Source organism: Fundulus heteroclitus, chromosome 23 (assembly GCF_011125445.2).
Source record: "Fundulus heteroclitus isolate FHET01 chromosome 23, MU-UCD_Fhet_4.1, whole genome shotgun sequence".
NCBI classification, from domain to species: Eukaryota; Metazoa; Chordata; class Actinopteri; order Cyprinodontiformes; family Fundulidae; genus Fundulus; species Fundulus heteroclitus.
In genome coordinates, this window is record NC_046383.1 from 20,629,176 (window position 1) to 20,648,244 (window position 19,069).

At 40.8% G+C, this 19,069-nt stretch overlaps 4 protein-coding genes across 4 annotated transcripts; all 4 read left to right on the forward strand.

The window, feature by feature from the left end:
• The first annotated feature begins 987 nt into the window (after positions 1-987).
• On the forward strand, positions 988-5,152 carry LOC118557537 (protocadherin alpha-8-like). Its single transcript, XM_036127689.1, has 2 exons — positions 988-3,487; positions 5,095-5,152. Exons 1-2 carry the CDS (start codon positions 1,134-1,136, stop codon positions 5,150-5,152), a joined length of 2,412 nt encoding a protein of 803 aa, XP_035983582.1. The 5' UTR covers positions 988-1,133.
• Positions 5,153-5,760: 608 nt separating this feature from the next.
• On the forward strand, positions 5,761-8,533 carry LOC118557356 (protocadherin alpha-8-like). The gene has a single exon (XM_036127254.1). It carries the CDS (start codon positions 6,077-6,079, stop codon positions 8,438-8,440), a length of 2,364 nt encoding a protein of 787 aa, XP_035983147.1. The 5' UTR covers positions 5,761-6,076; the 3' UTR covers positions 8,441-8,533.
• A 3,156-nt stretch (positions 8,534-11,689) lies between these two features.
• LOC118557358 (protocadherin alpha-8-like) lies at positions 11,690-14,252 on the forward strand. Its single transcript, XM_036127255.1, has one exon. It carries the CDS (start codon positions 11,873-11,875, stop codon positions 14,243-14,245), a length of 2,373 nt encoding a protein of 790 aa, XP_035983148.1. The 5' UTR covers positions 11,690-11,872; the 3' UTR covers positions 14,246-14,252.
• Positions 14,253-14,494: 242 nt separating this feature from the next.
• Positions 14,495-17,717, forward strand: LOC105924478 (protocadherin beta-15). The gene has a single exon (XM_012860305.3). The coding sequence runs from the start codon at positions 14,728-14,730 to the stop codon at positions 17,227-17,229; it is 2,502 nt and encodes an 833-aa protein (XP_012715759.3). The 5' UTR covers positions 14,495-14,727; the 3' UTR covers positions 17,230-17,717.
• The last annotated feature ends 1,352 nt before the right edge of the window (positions 17,718-19,069 follow it).

Sequence of the window (19,069 nt, forward strand, 5' to 3'; positions counted from 1 at the left end):
AAGACCCAGCATCATTGTCCACTGCGTGTGATTTCTGCTCTCCCTGCTTCGGCTTGTCCTATTGTGGCAATAAAGATTTCTGTTAAATACACAGAAAGCCATATGAGCGCAAATTCCACACAGAAATGACAGATGTTTGTGTATATTGTGTATATTTCTTGCCATGAACTACCTAGCAAGGGATGCAACACAGAGGTAATAGTATTCTTGTTAACTAGTTTAACATGATATACTGGCATATACTGGCGAGTCGTCGTTTAGCTGACATCTACACCATTCACGTAAAACCATTACTCATTTTGCATGGTTTATTTGGGAAAAGAACTGTCAAAAGTCCTCCGCCTTTTATGGTTCTGGCTGGTTTAATGAATATCCTGACACGCACGCTCACTTTGATGGACTGCTCAGGAGCACCTGTCTGTGATCCACAGCGTTTCCGGCAGGTTTTTTTCTTTGAAAGGGCAAGGACCTCGCCCCAGCATAGAACCGGTCCGTTTCAAACGACGGCGCAGGGAATATCTAAAAATGATGGATGTGTGTTAATCACGGAGGAGATTAACGGCGTTTTTAATTCATCACCTCATGACTTTATTTAGTGCCTCCTTAGAACTGGGTGCCCTACCTGCGGTGCACGCGGGCGGAGCTCCGACACAGGGTGGCTCACACTTAGCAGGTGGGCGTGGACGTTTTATTTTCCATGCTGCGCTGAGCGCGAGGCATAAACATATGTGGGGAAAATGCATAAATACGGGCTGTAAAGGTCAGGATAATATTAAAAGAGAGAATATAAAAAAGGCGGGGACTGGACTTAAACACCCATTGTTTCAACACCCTAAAAATATCTCTGTCTGTCACTTAGAAATAGTTTATACGATTATTTAAAAAATAAAAAATAAAAATAGAATATGTATTGTCCACTTGGTGTCGTTCCAATATAATACTTGAGGTCGTTGCAATATAATCTAGCCTTATGTCGTCCCCCTTCTGAGCAACCCTTTGTTTGCTGCTGCACAACAGAGGGTGCGTCGGATGGAAGAACGGAGATTGTAGAAGTCATTTAACCATCTGATTTGGAAGATAAATTGGATGCAACAAAAATAAATAAACTGGAATATATATGGGACTGAGAAACCATGGCGATCCGGAGCAGATCGAGTGACTACAGTTGGCGTGTTTGTCTTTTACATCTTCTGCTGATCGTAGCGAAGCAGGCTGCGGCTGATCTGAGATACTCTGTTCCGGAGGAGGTGAAGGAGGGAACCGTCGTTGGAAATATTGCCAAGGATCTTGGTCTGGAAAAGGCACATTTAACTGATCGACGTCTGCGTATTGCTTCAGGATCTGAGGATACTTTTTTCAGTGTTAACATGGATAACGGGGCCTTACAGGTTCGTAGAAAGATTGACAGAGAGGAGCTTTGTCACGGTGGTGGCGCATGCTTAATGGAGCTAAAGATCATAGTAGAAAACCCGCTGGAAATGCACCATGTTGTTGTTGAAATTACAGATGTAAACGATCACTCCCCCAGCTTCCTAGAGAAAGAGCAACATTTCCAAATAGCTGAACATACGTCTGTAGGAACACGATTTCAGCTGCAAGCGGCCCGTGACCCCGATGCTGGAGTGAATTCTATCCGCTCATACAAATTATCATCAAATGATTATTTTGATATAGATCTAAATCAAAGTGATGAAGACAAAATACCATTTTTATTGCTAAGGAAACCTTTAGACCGGGAACAAAACGATAAACTTTTATTAATTGTTACAGCAGTAGATGGAGGAAAACCTCCGAGATCAGGGACACTTAATGTTTCAGTCACTGTTCTTGATAGTAACGACAACCGTCCGTCCTTTAGCCAGGAGGTTTACCAGGTAGAAATGTTTGAAAACGCTCCAATTGGAACCATTGTTACAAAAGTAAATGCAAGAGACCCAGATGAAGGAAATAACGGAGAAATTGAGTACAGCATTGCCAAGGCATTGCAACCCAAAATCTATGAAATATTTCAACTGAACTTGTTAACAGGTGAAATTAAACTAAAAGCAGCACTGGATTTTGAGGAATCAGAAATCTACAAAATTGATATAGTAGCATCAGACAAAGGAATCCCACCTTTAACAGGAATATGTAGAGTGGTTGTAAAAATAAAAGATGTAAACGATAACTCACCAAAGATAGATGTCACGTCTTTGTCAAATACAATATCAGAAGATTCAAAACCCGGAACAGTGATTTCTCTCATCAGTGTAACAGATAAAGACTCAGGTGTTAATGGAAAGATTATTTCACGCATAATAAATGATGCACCTTTTGAATTAAAGCCATCCTATAAGGAAAATATATATTCTCTTGTTACAAAAGAGCATTTGGATCGAGAGAAGGTGTCCCATTATGAAATATTAATACAAGCCACTGATTGTGGTGATCCAGCCTTATCTACAGTGAAAACACTCAGTATTCAGATCTCTGATGTGAATGACAACAGTCCTCGTTTTGAGAAAAGCGAGTTACAGTTTTATTTATCAGAAAATAATGCTGCTGGGACATCAATATTTTCTGTCACTGCGACAGATATTGACATGAATGACAACGCAGCAATTTCTTATAATATTGCGAGAGAAGGGAGTAAAAATGATGTAACAGCATTCTTAAATATAAACTCAGAAAATGGACAGATATCTGCCCTAAAAAGTTTTGACTTTGAAACCCTGAAAACGTTCCGGTTCCAAGTTGTGGCCTCAGATTCTGGGACTCCGTCCCTGAGCAGCAACGTGACAGTGAACGTGTTCATCCTGGACCAGAACGACAACGCTCCAGTCATCCTGTATCCAGTCAGCTCCAACGGTTCTGCTGAAGGTGTGGAGGAGATTCCCCGCAATGTGAACGCAGGACACTTGGTGACCAAAGTCAGAGCCTATGACGCTGATATAGGATATAACGGCTGGTTGCTGTTTTCCCTGCAGGAAGTTACTGACCACAGCCTCTTTGGTATGGACCGCTACACAGGACAGATCAGAACCCTTCGCTCATTCACAGAGACAGACGAGGCTGAGCATAAACTGGTCATCCTGGTCAAAGACAACGGCAACGTTTCCCTCTCAGCAACAGCTACTGTGATTGTCAAGCTGGTGGAGCCCAAAGAGGCTTTTGCAGCTTCTGATGTTAAAAGTGCAGCAAAGGATGATGAGGATACTAATGTGACTTTTTACCTGATGATCACTCTGGGCTCAGTTTCAGTTCTGTTCATCATCAGCATCATCGTGCTGATAGTAATGCAGTGCTCCAAATCCCCAGACTATACTTCTAAATATCTCCAAGAGACTAATTATGATGGGACCCTGTGTCACAGCATCCAGTACAGATCTGGAGACAAACGGTACATGTTGGTTGGACCCAGGATGAGCATAGGATCTACTATAGTACCTGGAAGTCATGCAAACACACTAGTGCTCCCTGACAGGAGGAGAACGTCTGAGGAGGTAAGGCTATGTTTATGTCCTTTTGGACAGTTTTGCGTATATTTTTCTTGGATGTGTGGTTTCACTTATATTCATCAGCATGTTATGATTTTTTTCAGTTGAGTTTGAGTGGGTCAGTAGGAAATGTCCATGTTTAAAAGGCCAGAAGAATTTATTGGTTAAAGGTTACCACACATATCACACAGACGGCAGGTTATGATTATACTGAGGCTCTGTCATTTTATGTATAATAGGTTTTGGCAATGTTTGCAGTGTTTTGTGTTATTGCCCTTATTTTAGTTTGTTAGGCAGTGACTGCAAGGTGATAAGGTGGTAAAGCCACAACATATCCATATGGGGCTCCAGACTGAGACCACAGCTCATTGAGGGCTAAACGATAACTGATATCTTTTGTTTGATTTTCTGGATGGAGTTGTAATTCTTTGTCACTGTCTTGTTACATAGAAGACATAAAGATGACTTTCAGAGATACATGACTAACTTTGACTTCTCCCCATAATTGATGGGTTGAAAAGCACATGAAGTTTGTGTTAGTCATCCTTCTTGTTATTATATCACCAATGTGGGTTAAACATCAATGTATTTTCATGATCAGTTTATGGATAATATACTAACAAATTCCATGTCAAATACAAAGTTTTCAGAACCAGCTTTGTCATGCTTTTGTCATTTATATTGTGGGCTGAAAGTCTCATGTCACCATGTGTGACAAACACTGCAGACTATTTATAGAGGCAGTGCTGGCCAATTACACCAGGAGGATCTGCATAATAACCTTCTCAATGGATTCATGAGGGGCTGCACAGTGGGTAGATTTTGGATACATTGGATATATAGCCAATTCAATATTACTTAGGCCTAACCCTTTATTTATTCAGAAAAAAGCAATAAGTGGTCGTTTTGAAATTTAAAAAAAATCGAATTCTCTCTACTCTGGCCGTAATTTTTGTAAGCAGCCATTAAAGATAACATATGTAAGTCCTGTGAAAAATATCAGTTGTTCAATGTTGAAACAAAGATTTGCTAAAATATATATATATATTTACAGTTTCTCTTTTGATTTTGAATCTGCAGTGTTTCAAACATTTTTTATTAATTCACTTGATCGGAAATGTTTAAACTTTTGTGTTTACCATGCGTTTTGGATAAAAATATAACAAAACCAAGTGCAGGGCTTAGGCCGCTTCTACCACACTCTCATACACATCCAAGTGGTCAGCTTCTCAGTGCTGGTGTGGAAAAGGCTATTAACTCAGATGCATATTCTTTAGCCTGCCTATAGTAATTTATCTAACGGAAATTAGGCTTTCAGTACAATTAAAAAAGGCTGTTTCATCCTGTAAGGGGTTTTGGTGAAAGAACAGTTTTTAAACACCAACTGATGAGATCGGTTTTTTAAAGACATACTCAGACACTGACCGGGGCCACGCCCACTGGTGCCTTGCCGCATGCATTTGGCGCACGTTGCCGGCGCGCAATTGTTAACGCTTGTTTTGAGCCATTAGGCTCCATTTTAATTTCTATTTTTTGAAACTACCCTGCTACGAGCTCTGACATTTGCAAAGATATTAAGTGATTTATCTGTTGCACCTGTTGCTCCCTTCTGTCTCAGAATACGGGGCAACAGCAGCTCAGCTCTGCTGTCTCCAAACCCTCCTTTTATACGTTAAAGAAACACAAGCGCATTCGGGTCGTGAGTAGTTTCACAGCTCCTTCCCCTCGCACTGGTTATGTGAGCCGTATGTTTCCTCTGGATGGATCCTCCAGAGAACCTCCGCTCTGCTGCAGGTGCTTGAAGCGCGCAGGTGTTGATACGCTGCGTCATTATGAGTCTGCTGCTGATTTGTTTCTTTTTTTATGCCCCTCCCGGGGAGATGCTGACCTACCCTACTTATCCTTTCACTGTTAGAGTTCATAACTCGTCAGTGTTCGCCATGTAGAGAAATAATTTCTCCGCCCTGTTGTTCAGTTTCGCGTGGCGGATCTGAGTGCGTAAGTACGCACGGCGAAGACCAATTTTGAAGTATTTTACGGGCAGCAGACGCTTTAGGTTTGTTGTCCGGACGTAACCAGTGAAACATTCTGCTTCATCTTTAACCCACTAGAGATAGCTTTAACGGATGAAGCCTGTACGAAATATAACCTCAGATTCTTAGAAGGTGGGCGTGGACGTTTTATTTTCCATGATGCGCTGAGCGCGAGGCATAAACGTATGTGGGGAAAATGCATAAATACGCGCTGTAAAGGTCAGGATAATATTAAAAGAGAGAATATAAAAAAGGCAGGGACTGGACTTAAACACCCATTGTTTCAACAACCTAAAAATGTCTCTGTCTGTCACTTAGAAATAGTTTATACGATTATTATTGAGAAAAATAACTAGAATATGTATTGTCCACTTGAGGTCGTTGCAATATAATCTTCTTGCCTTATGTCGTCCCCCTTCTGAGCAACCCTTTGTTTGCTGCTGCACAACGGAGGGTGCGTCGGATGGAAGAACGGAGATTGTAGAAGTCATAGCACAGTCTGATTTAGAAGATTTATTGGATGCAACAAAAATAAATAAACTGGACTATATATGGGACTGAGAAACCATGGCGATCCGGAGCAGATCGAGTGACTACAGTTGGCGTGTTTGTCTTTTACATCTTCTGCTGATCGTAGCGAAGCAGGCTGCGGCTGATCTGAGATACTCTGTTCCGGAGGAGGTGAAGGAGGGAACCGTCGTTGGAAATATTGCCAAGGATCTTGGTCTGGAAAAGGCACATTTAACTGATCGACGTCTGCGTATTGCTTCGGGATCAGAGGATACTTTTTTCAGTGTTAACATGGATAACGGGGCCTTACAGGTTCGTAGAAAGATTGACAGAGAGGAGCTTTGTCACGGCGGTGGCGCATGCTTAATGGAGCTAAAGATCATAGTAGAAAACCCGCTGGAAATGCACCATGTTGTTGTTGAAATTACAGATGTAAATGATCATTCCCCATTTTTTACAAAAACGAATCAACATTTTGAAATAGCTGAACATACGTCTGTAGGAACACAATTTGAGCTGCAAGCGGCCCGTGACCCCGATGCTGGAGTGAATTCAATCCGCTCATACAAATTATCATCAAATGATTATTTTGATATAGATCTAAGTCAAAGCGATGAAGACAAAATACCATTTTTAGTGCTGAGGAAACCTTTAGACCGTGAACAAAATGATAAACTTTTATTAATTGTTACAGCAGTAGATGGAGGAAAACCTCCGAGATCAGGGACACTTAATGTTTCAGTCACTGTTCTTGATAGTAACGACAACCGTCCGTCCTTTAGCCAGGAGGTTTACCAGGTAGAAATGTTTGAAAACGCTCCAATTGGAACCATTGTTACAAAAGTAAATGCAAGAGACCCAGATGAAGGAAATAATGGAGAAATTGAGTACAGCATTGCCAACACTTTGGCACCTAAAATATACAATTTATTTGAATTGGAAAGCTTAACGGGTGAAATTAAATTAAAAGCAGCTCTGGATTTTGAGGAATCAGAAATTTACAGAATTGATATAGTAGCATCAGACAAGGGGATCCCTCCCTTAAGAGGAAGGTGTAGAGTGGTTGTAAAAATAAAAGATGTAAACGATAACTCACCAAAGATAGATGTCACGTCTTTGTCAAATACAATATCAGAAGATTCAAAACCCGGAACAGTGATTTCTCTCATCAGTGTAACAGATAAAGACTCAGATGTTAATGGAAAGATTATTTCACGCATACTAAATGATGCACCTTTTGAATTAAAGCCATCCTATAAGGAAAACATATATTCACTTGTTACAAAAGAGCATTTGGATCGAGAGAAGGTGTCCCATTATGAAATATTAATACAAGCCACTGATTGTGGTGATCCAGCCTTATCTACAGTGAAAACACTCAGTATTCAGATCTCTGATGTGAATGACAACAGTCCTCGTTTTGAGAAAAGTGAGTTACAGTTTTATTTATCAGAAAATAATGCTGCTGGTACATCTATATTTTCTGTCACTGCGACAGATATTGACATGAATGACAACGCAGCAATTTCTTATAATATTGTGAGAGAAGGAAGTAAAAATGATGTAACAGCATTCTTAAATATAAACTCAGAAAATGGACAGATATCTGCCCTAAAAAGTTTTGACTTTGAAACCCTGAAAACTTTCCGGTTCCAAGTTGTGGCCTCAGATTCTGGGACTCCGTCCCTGAGCAGCAACGTGACAGTGAACGTGTTCATCCTGGACCAGAACGACAACGCTCCAGTCATCCTGTATCCAGTCAGCTCCAACGGTTCTGCTGAAGGTGTGGAGGAGATTCCCCACAATGTGAACGCAGGACACTTGGTGACCAAAGTCAGAGCCTATGACGCTGATATAGGATATAACGGCTGGTTGCTGTTTTCCCTGCAGGAAGTCACTGACCACAGCCTCTTTGGTTTGGACCGCTACACAGGACAGATCAGAACCCTTCGCTCATTCACAGAGACAGACGAGGCTGAGCATAAACTGGTCATCCTGGTCAAAGACAACGGCAACGTTTCCCTCTCAGCAACAGCTACTGTGATTGTCAAGCTGGTGGAGCCCAAAGAGGCTTTTGCAGCTTCTGATGTTAAAAGTGCAGCAAAGGATGATGAGGATAATAATGTGACTTTTTACCTGATGATCACTCTGGGCTCAGTTTCAGTTCTGTTCATCATCAGCATCATCGTGCTGATAGCAATGCAGTGCTCCAAATCCCCAGACTATACTTCTAAATATCTCCAAGAGACTAATTATGATGGGACCCTGTGTCACAGCATCCAGTACAGATCTGGAGACAAACGGTACATGTTGGTTGGACCCAGGATGAGCATAGGATCTACTATAGTACCTGGAAGTCATGCAAACACACTAGTGCTCCCTGACAGGAGGAGGACGTCTGAGGAGGTAAGGCTATGTTAATGTCCTTTTGGACAGTTTTGCCTATATTTTTCTTGGATGTGTGCTTTCAGTTATAATCATTGCTGTATCATGATTTTTCTTAGTTGGGTTTGAGTGGGTCATTAGGAAACATCAATGTCTAAAAGGCCAGAATAAATCATTGGTTAAAGGTTAGCACACATATCACACAGAACTCAGGTACTGATTATACTGAGGCTGTTCCTTTTTATGTCTAAATGTTTTTGCAATGTTTGCAGTGTTTTGTGTTACTGCCCTTATTTTAGTTTTTTAAGGCAGTGAATGCAGGTTGATAAAGTGGTAAAGACACAAAATATCCACTCCAGACTGAGACCGGCTCATTGAGGACTGAATGATAACTGATATCTTTTGTTTGATTTTGTGGATGGAGCTGTGATTCTTTGTCACTGTGTTGTTACATAGAAAACACAGAGATGACTTGCAGAGACACATGACTAACTTTGACTTCTCCCCTTAATCGATGGGTTTAAAAGCACATGAAGTTTGTGTTAGTCATCTTTCATGTTAGTATATCACCAATGTGGGTAAAACATTAATGTATTTTCATGGTCAGTTTATGGATAATATATTAACACATTTAATGCCAAATACAAAGAACAGTTTTCATAACCAGTGTTTTCTTGCTTTTGTCATTTTTATTGTGGACTTGAAGTCTCATGTCATCATGTGTGACAAACACTTGACAATATTCATAGAGGCAGTGATGGCCAATTACATCAGGAGGATCTGCATAACAAACTTCTTAACGGATTCATGATGGGGTGCACAGTGGGTAGGTTTTGGACACATTGAATTTATAGCCAATTCAATATTGCTTAGGCCTAACCCTTTATTTTTTCAGAAAAAGCAATAAGTGGTTGTTTTGACATTTTTAAAATAGAATCCTCTCTATTCTGGCCGTTATTTTTTGTAAGCATTCATTAAAGATAACAGATGTAAGTCCTGTGAAAAAAAAAAATCAGTTGTTCAATGTTGAAACAAAGAGTTGCAAAATACTTTTATTTTGATAGTTTCTCATTTGACTTTCATTCTGCAATGTTTCAAACCTTTTGTATTAATTCACTTGATTGAAAAAAATATAAACTTTTGTTTTTGCCAAGCATTTTGGATAAAAATACAACAAAACCAAGTGCAGGGCTCAGGCTGATTCTACCACACTCTCATACACATCCAAGTGGTCAGCTTCTCAGTGCTGGTGTGCTAAAGGAAATTAACTCAGATGCATATTCTTTAGCCTGTCTATATGTAACCGGGTGGTTTATTGGTCGGGAACAGTGGAGTAGTTGTAAGTTCCTAACCATTTTATGTCCCTGAATGCATCTGTGCCCTATTTCTTCACCTTCCTCTGGTTTGCAGCGTTTTTGGGCTCATTAGTAGATGTATATAGGCACCAGGTGTGTCTGGCAAGCTAGGAGTGGATTTGGATCTCACTTGGCTGACCACTGGAGCTGTTAGTCTGCTGTACCAGGAATTGGTATCGTGGAAATTTGTGTTGCTGGGATCATTTCAATGACTTCTCACTGCAGCATCTGGAGGCTGCTGGTTCTGCATATTATGCTCTCACCCAGGTGCATGGTTTATGCTCTGGATTAAGAAAAGGGGTTGCTGTTTAGAGCTGGAGTTGTAGCACCACCAATACTGAACCAGACAATAGTGCGGGGTTATTTTTAATTTTTATTAATTTGCTGATTGGGCACAGCTTTAAACGACTGGTTTGATGCAGTTTGAGATTTGTTTTTTTTGTTTTTTTTGTTATCTAACATTTTTTTGTCTTTGGTTGCTACTAATTTGGGTTGCAGTTGTTTGTGTTTAATTCTCAGATTGTTTCTAGTATTGTCCTGTGTTCCTGTGCTTTATCGGGTTTTAGATTGGAATAATGTCTGTTTTTATTATTGTAAAAGACTGTATAAATAAAATATATATTTTGTATACTATTTCTGTTTCATAATTCTTAAGCCAGACCAACCTGGGTACTTTTAATTGGGAGACCCTAGGCCATTTGATATTTAAGGTCTACCAGTTGGCTTTAGGGCCACGTCCTCTCTGTCACAGTCCGGGCTCCATCTCCCCGTGTTACATATAGTAAATTCTCTAACAGTAGATGAACAGAAATTTAGCTTTCAGCACAATGGGAAAAGGCTGTTTTCTCCTGTAATGAGGGTTTTGGTGAAATAACAGTTTTTAAGCACCCACTGATGAGATCGGTTTTTGAAAGACCTACTCAGACGCAGACCGGGGCCACGCCCACTTGTTCCAAGGTGCATGCATTTGGCGCACGTTCCTGGCGCGCAATTGTTAACGCTTCTTTTGAGCCATTAGATCAGGCTCCATTTTAATTTCTGTTTTTTTAAACTTCCCTGCTACGAGCGCTGACATTTGCAAAAATATTAGGTGAATTATCTGCTGCATCTGTTGCTCCCTTCTGTCTCAGAATACGGCGCGAGGCCAGCTCAGCTCTGCTACCTCCAAACCCTCCTTTTATACATTAAAGAAACACATGCTCATTCGGGTCGTGAGTGGCTTCACAGCTCAATCCCCTCGCACTGGTTATGTGAGCCGTATGTTTCCTCTGGATGGATCCTCTAGAGAACCTCCGCTCTGCTGCAGGTGCTTGAAGCGCGCAGGTATTGATGCGCTGCGTCATTATGAGTCTGCTGCTGATTTGTTTCTTTTTGTATGCCCCTCCCGGGGAGATGCTGACCTACCCTACTTATCCTTTCACTGTTACAGTTCATAACTCGTCATTGTTCGCAATGACGAGAAATAACGTATCCGCCCTGCTGTTCAGTTGCGCATGTCGGATCTGAGTGCGTAAGTACGCACGGTGAAGACAGATTTTGAAGTATTTCTCGGGCAGCAGACGCTTATTGTTTGTTGTCCGGACGTAACCAGTGAAACATTCTGCTTCATCTTTAACCCACTGGGGATGGCCTTAACGGATGAAGCCTGTACGAAATATAACCTCGGAGTCTAAGCAGGTGGGCGTGGACGTTTTATTTTCCATGATGCGCTGAGCGCGAGGCATAAACATATGTGGGGAAAATGCATAAATACAGATTGTAAAGGCGAGGATAATATTGAAAGAGAGAAATATAAAAAAGGCGGTGATTGGGCTTCAACACCCAATGATTCAACACACTAAAAATGTCTCTGTCTATCACTTAGAAATAGTTTATACGCTTATTATTGAGAAAAATAACTAGAATATGTACTGTCCACTTGAGGTCGTTGCAATATAATCTTCTTGCCTTATGCCGTCCCCCTTCTGAGCAACCCTTTGTTTGCTGCTGCACAACGGAGGGTGCGTCGGATGGAAGAACGGAGATTGTAGAAGTCATAGCACAGTCTGATTTAGAAGATTTATTGGATGCAACAAAAATAAATAAACTGGAGTATATATGGGACTGAGAAACCATGGCGATCCGGAGCAGATCGAGTGACTACAGTTGGCGTGTTTGTCTTTTACATCTTCTGCTGATCGTAGCGAAGCAGGCTGCGGCTGATCTGAGATACTCTGTTCCGGAGGAGGTGAAGGAGGGAACCGTCGTTGGAAATATTGCCAAGGATCTTGGTCTGGAAAAGGCGCATTTAACTGATCGACGTCTGCGTATTGCTTCGGGATCTGAGGATACTTTTTTCAGTGTTAACATGGATAACGGGGCCTTACAGGTTCGTAGAAAGATTGACAGAGAGGAGCTTTGTCACGGTGGTGGCGCATGCTTAATGGAGCTAAAGATCATAGTAGAGAACCCGCTGGAAATGCACCATGTTGTTGTTGAAATTACAGATGTAAATGATCATTCCCCAATTTATACAAAAACAGAGCAACATTTCCAAATAGCTGAACAGACGTCTGTAGGAACACGATTTCAGCTGCAAGCGGCCCGTGACCCTGATGCTGGAGTGAATTCAATCCGCTCTTACAAATTATCATCAAATGATTATTTTGATATAGAGCTAAGTCAAAGCGATGAAGAAAAAATACCATTTTTAGAGCTAAGGAAACCTTTAGACCGCGAGCAAAACGATAAACTTCTATTAATTGTTACAGCAGTAGATGGAGGAAAACCTCCGAGATCAGGGACACTTAATGTTTCAGTCACTGTTCTTGATAGTAATGACAACCGTCCGTCCTTTAGCCAGGAGGTTTACCAGGTAGAAATGTTTGAAAATGCTCCGCTTGGAACCATTGTTACAAAAGTAAATGCAAGAGACCCAGATGAAGGAAATAATGGAGAAATTGAGTACAGCATTGCCAACACTTTGGCACCTAATATTTACAATTTATTTGAATTAAAACACTTAACGGGTGAAATTAAATTAAAAGCAGCACTGGATTTTGAGGAATCTGAAATCTACAAAATTGATATAGTAGCATCAGACAAGGGAACCCCTCCTTTAACAGGAATATGTAGAGTGGTTGTAAAAATAAAAGATGTAAACGATAATTCACCAAAGATAGATGTCACGTCTTTGTCAAATACAATATCAGAAAATTCAAAACCCGGAACAGTGATTTCTCTCATCAGTGTAACAGATAAAGACTCAGGTGTTAACGGAAAGATTATTTCACGCATATTAAATGATGCTCCTTTTGAATTAAAGCCATCCTATAAGGAAAACATATATTCACTTGTTACAAAAGAAAATTTGGATCGAGAGAAGGTGTCCCATTATGAAATATTAATACAAGCCACTGATTGTGGTGATCCAGCCTTATCTACAGTGAAAACACTCAGTATTCAGATCTCTGATGTGAATGACAACAGTCCTCGTTTTGAAAAAAGTGAGTTACAGTTTTATTTATCAGAAAATAATGCTGCTGGGACATCAATATTTTCTGTCACTGCGACAGATATTGACATGAATGACAACGCAGCAATTTCTTATAATATTGTGAGAGAAGGGAGTAAAAATGATGTAACAGCATTCTTAAACATAAACTCAGAAAATGGACAGATATCTGCCCTAAAAAGTTTTGACTTTGAAGCCCTAAAAACTTTCCAGTTCCAAGTATTGGCCTCAGATTCTGGGACTCCGTCCCTGAGCAGCAACGTGACAGTGAACGTGTTCATCCTGGACCAGAACGACAACGCTCCAGTCATCCTGTATCCAGTCAGCTCCAACGGTTCTGCTGAAGGTGTGGAGGAGATTCCCCGCAATGTGAACGCAGGACACTTGGTGACCAAAGTCAGAGCCTATGACGCTGATATAGGATATAACGGCTGGTTGCTGTTTTCCCTGCAGGAAGTTACTGACCACAGCCTCTTTGGTTTGGACCGCTACACAGGACAGATCAGAACCCTTCGCTCATTCACAGAGACAGACGAGGCTGAGCATAAACTGGTCATCCTGGTCAAAGACAACGGCAACGTTTCCCTCTCAGCAACAGCTACTGTGATTGTCAAGCTGGTGGAGCCCAAAGAGGCTTTTGCAGCTTCTGATGTTAAAAGTGCAGCAAAGGATGATGAGGATAATAATGTGACTTTTTACCTGATGATCACTCTGGGCTCAGTTTCAGTTCTGTTCATCATCAGCATCATCGTGCTGATAGCAATGCAGTGCTCCAAATCCCCAGACTATACTTCTAAATATCTCCAAGAGACTAATTATGATGGGACCCTGTGTCACAGCATCCAATACAGATCTGGAGACAAACGGTACATGTTGGTTGGACCCAGGATGAGCATAGGATCTACTATAGTACCTGGAAGTCATGCAAACACACTAGTGCTCCCTGACAGGAGGAGGACTTCTGAGGAGGTAAGGCATACTTCTTTATTTTAGACCTTCAAAAAAAGGTGTTTCTGACGTGTTTTCATTTGAGAATATTTCCTCTTTCTTTTCTTAAATTTATTTAAAAGAAAATCTGGTTATAGAGGACCTTCATGACTTTATTTGGGTGAATTTTGTAGTGCTGTAAAAGCTCCTCATCCCGTTTCTGCTTCTTGTTTTTAATGCAAAAGTCGGATAGATTTTGTAACCAACTTTTTTTTAATCCACACACCTTAAATTCACGGATGTGTTCATATGTATTTCACAAGGTGGCGGTATCTTAACAGTATATTTTCTTATACATTCTCAGCCCGCCCACCCCCACCCCCGTGTGTTCAGAAATCAACCTCTTTATTCGGACAACATTTTGCTTGCTCTGTCGGGCGAACTGAATGGAGATCGGTTTTTTTGTTTTATGAGATACATAATAGCCTAGCGGGAACGAAATTATTTACTCTGGTGATGAAAACAACACCCTAGGAAAGTGGAGAATCATGTGCGCATGTGGATTTTTATTTACAACGCCCGCTATGAAACAAAGAGGACGGGATTCATGGCGAGTCTGCTCGACGCTGCTCGCAGTTTGGGTCAGGTTTTCGCTCATAATTTCTACCTCAGCGCAGCTGAGATACACCATATCCGAGGAGCTTAAAGAAGGAAGTATTGTGGGAAACCTATCCAAGGATCTTGGAATAGACGTGACTGTGATGAGAAGGAGGGGATTCCGTATAATGTCTGGGATGACTGAAGCTCTTTTTAAGGTAAATGAGAACGACGGTGCCCTGTATTCTAAGCAGCGAATAGATCGAGAGGAAGTATGTAAAGATAACAATGCATGTTTGGTCAATCTCAAGACAGTTCTGGAAAATCCGCTAGAAATCCACTATGTAACAGTGGAAATAACTGATTTAAATGACCACTCCCCCACATTTCCTGAGAAAATAAAGCGGCTGGAGATCTCCGAATCTGCGCTGCCCGGAGCGCAGTATCAGCTACAAAAGGCATATGATCCGGACGGTGGCGCAAACTCCGTCCAACAGTACACAATCAGTCAGAATGAACATTTTCAACTCGAAATAAAAGATCGTGGTAGAGATGGCAAAACACCGATTTTGCAGTTACAGCGGCAGCTAGACAGAGAAGCAAAAAATAGCCACAAATTGGTGCTGAAGGCTATAGATGGCGGGACTCCTCCAAAGACGGGAACAGTTGAAATATACATTGACGTCATTGATGTCAATGACAACATGCCAATTTTCACTAATGACAAATATTCAGTAGTGCTGCAAGAAAACGCTCCACTGGGTACAACAGTCATCCAAGTTAACGCAACAGATTTGGATGCAGGAACTAATGGAGAGGTAATTTATTCATTTGGCAGTGATGTCAAGGATAAAATTAGAGAGTTGTTTAACATCGACTCTGCTACAGGGCAGATCATTGTTAAAGGGCACGTAGACTTTGAAGAAAAAGACAGCTATGACATTGATATACAGGCCTCTGATAAAGGAAGTATTCCATTCAAAACATATAAAAATGTTATTATTAAAATTGGAGACATTAACGACAATCCTCCTGAGATTGAAGTTGCCTCTCTATCAAATGCAGTTTCAGAGGACTCCAGACCAGGAACAACAGTGGCACTGATTAGTATTACAGATTTAGATTCTGGCATTAATGGAAAAATAATAAGCTATGTTGCTGATGACACACCATTCAAATTATCTCCGTCAATTCAAGATAACATGTTCGCTGTAGTCACCAAGTCACAGCTGGACAGAGAAGAAAAATCTGTTTATGATCTCACAATAATAGCTAAGGATGCAGGTGAACCTGCATTAATGTCACAAAGGACCATAAGCCTACGTTTATCAGATACAAATGATAACAGTCCTCAGTTTTTGCAGAGCCCTTATATGTTTTACATCCAAGAAAATAATCCACCAGGAGCCTCTGTGTTTTCAGTGCAAGCATCTGACCGAGATGAAGGAGAGAATGCACTAATTGGATATAGCCTTCTTAGAAATGCAGGTTATGAACCCACTGTGACATCATTCCTAAATGTTAACTCAGAAACCGGAGATATTGTGGCGCTGAAAAGTTTCGACTTTGAAACCCTGAAAACTTTCCGGTTCCAAGTTGTGGCCTCAGATTCTGGGACTCCGTCCCTGAGCAGCAACGTGACAGTGAACGTGTTCATCCTGGACCAGAACGACAACGCTCCAGTCATCCTGTATCCAGTCAGCTCCAACGGTTCTGCTGAAGGTGTGGAGGAGATTCCCCGCAATGTGAACGCAGGACACTTGGTGACCAAAGTCAGAGCCTATGACGCTGATATAGGATATAACGGCTGGTTGCTGTTTTCCCTGCAGGAAGTCACTGACCACAGCCTCTTTGGTTTGGACCGCTACACAGGACAGATCAGAACCCTTCGCTCATTCACAGAGACAGACGAGGCTGAGCATAAACTGGTCATCCTGGTCAAAGACAACGGCAACGTTTCCCTCTCAGCAACAGCTACTGTGATTGTCAAGCTGGTGGAGCCCAAAGAGGCTTTTGCAGCTTCTGATGTTAAAAGTGCAGCAAAGGATGACGAGGATAATAATGTGACTTTTTACCTGATGATCACTCTGGGCTCAGTTTCAGTTCTGTTCATCATCAGCATCATCGTGCTGATAGCAATGCAGTGCTCCAAATCCCCAGACTATACTTCTAAATATCTCCAAGAGACTAATTATGATGGGACCCTGTGTCACAGCATCCAGTACAGATCTGGAGACAAACGGTACATGTTGGTTGGACCCAGGATGAGCATAGGATCTACTATAGTACCTGGAAGTCATGCAAACACACTAGTGCTCCCTGACAGGAGGAGGACGTCTGAGGAGGTAAGGCTATGTTTATGTCCTTTTGGACAGTTTTGCATATATTTTTCTCAGATGTGTGGTTTCAGTTATATTCATCACCGTGTTATGATTTTTCTTAGTTGGATTTGAGTGGGCCAGTAGGAAACATCAATGTTTAAAAAGCCAACAGAATGAATTGGTTAAAGGTTAGCACACATATCACACAGAATCCAGGTGCTGATTATACTGAGGCTGTGTCATTTTATGCATAAGAGGTTTTGGCAATGTTTGCAGTGTTTTGTGCTTTTGTCCTTTATATTGTCGGCGGGAAGTCTCATGTGTGAGAAACACTGCATAATATTTACAGATGTAGTGATGGCCAATTACATCAGGAGGATCTGCATAATAAACTTCTTAATGGATTCATGAACTAACTAAAAAGGAATTGTAACTATGGGAAAATTAGTCAATTTAGTTGTGATGCATAGATAAAACTTTCCAAATATTTTATAACCATACAAATCACATTGGAATATTGAGCAATACACTGGTTATACCCTTAAATTCATAGCCTCCTTAAGACTGATGCACAACTTGAGGCTCCTGTCACATAGTTCACAGTCATGCTTAGTAAGCAGTCAGAGCCAGAAGTTATTAAAAATACATTTAAATTATTACCATTTTAAGAAATGTAAGAAAACTTCATGACAATACTGTCAACATCTCCTAAACGTACTTCATGTGGCTGACATGGCACTAATGTGTGTGTCAGACTTCATATCAGATGTAAATTCTCCATCTTTAAACATAACCTTTCCTTTTTTCTATATCTTCTGTTGGAAGTGAAAACGGATTCTGAAGTTGGAAGTCCACAATAGCTACGTTTACATGGACAAAAGTAACAGACGATCTGAATAAAATGTGACATGTAAACAAATCAATCGGAATGCGATGATCAAATTAAAGTCAGTCGGAATTAAATTGTAATCCGAATGAGAGGCGTGATTTATGCCGATTGATAATCCAATCAACGTGCATATAAATGGTTATCTGGCTCAAGTTATTCAAAATATAGTAAACTAACCGGAGTGCGCATGTATTCTGGCGTAAACGTGAAGTATTTCTGTGTTGGTGAGTGGAGGAAATAAGTCGGGGCTCCTGATACAACTTTTCTGTTTGAAAAAAATATAAGAGCTCAAAATTGTTGCTTACTCAGTAACATTTCAACCATAATTAGAACCTGGTGCAAGTCCAGCCTGGGCGCTCGGAAGACAAACAAACTGGTAAACTTGTTCGTCCTGAAGTTGCTACAACTTGTGAAGTTTGTGGTGGGCAAGCTTAATGTAATTTAGGCGGGGGTGACATTGCAGTTTGTAATATCTTAAACATCTTCTACCAACCAATGATTTACTTAACATGGGTCCTAGCCTTAGAAAGCTGCTGAGGTGTATCTATATCATGTGCAGAAAGTTGTTTCTTTCCCTTTGTGAACTGAGGGTTATGTAAAGTGGTACCATGAGCTGCAAGCTCGTCTCTGATTAGAAATCCCCTATTTGCTAATGCCTCATCCCTGCACTCCAAAAAGTTTTAATAATCCAGATTGCTTAGTGTCTTTTCTGTGTGATACCCCCCTCACCCAGGAGACAGAAAAAAATATCTCCTGCTGCAGTAATACTGGTCAAATATTTGTGTTGTGTTTTTAATTTGGCCAGTTTTCTGAGCCATGGCTGTCAAACTATTTGGTCTGGCTATCAAAGCTTCTTAACTATCCTTTATGCATAAATTAGAGTTATGTTTGAAGATTTTGGGCAAGTTTTTAGGTATTGGTTCTTTTGAGAGGTCATTTAATGAGTGACTTGACGAACATGGTCATGCCAAATATCCAGCTCCTACCGATATTTTATATGGAGGTTTTCAATACAATGAATTTATAGCCAAGTCAATATTACTTAGACCTATCCTTGATTTCTTCAGGAAAAGCAATGTGTCT

Coding starts and splice junctions, on each gene's coding strand:
- LOC118557356 (XM_036127254.1), top strand. CDS start 6,077: ATGGCGATCCGGAGCAGATCGAGTGACTACAGTTGGCGTGTTTGTCTT.
- LOC118557537 (XM_036127689.1), top strand. CDS start 1,134: ATGGCGATCCGGAGCAGATCGAGTGACTACAGTTGGCGTGTTTGTCTT. Junction 3,488..5,094: donor AGAACGTCTGAGGAGGTAAG/GCTATGTTTATG, acceptor CTTCTGTCTCAG/AATACGGGGCAACAGCAGCT.
- LOC118557358 (XM_036127255.1), top strand. CDS start 11,873: ATGGCGATCCGGAGCAGATCGAGTGACTACAGTTGGCGTGTTTGTCTT.
- LOC105924478 (XM_012860305.3), top strand. CDS start 14,728: ATGTGCGCATGTGGATTTTTATTTACAACGCCCGCTATGAAACAAAGA.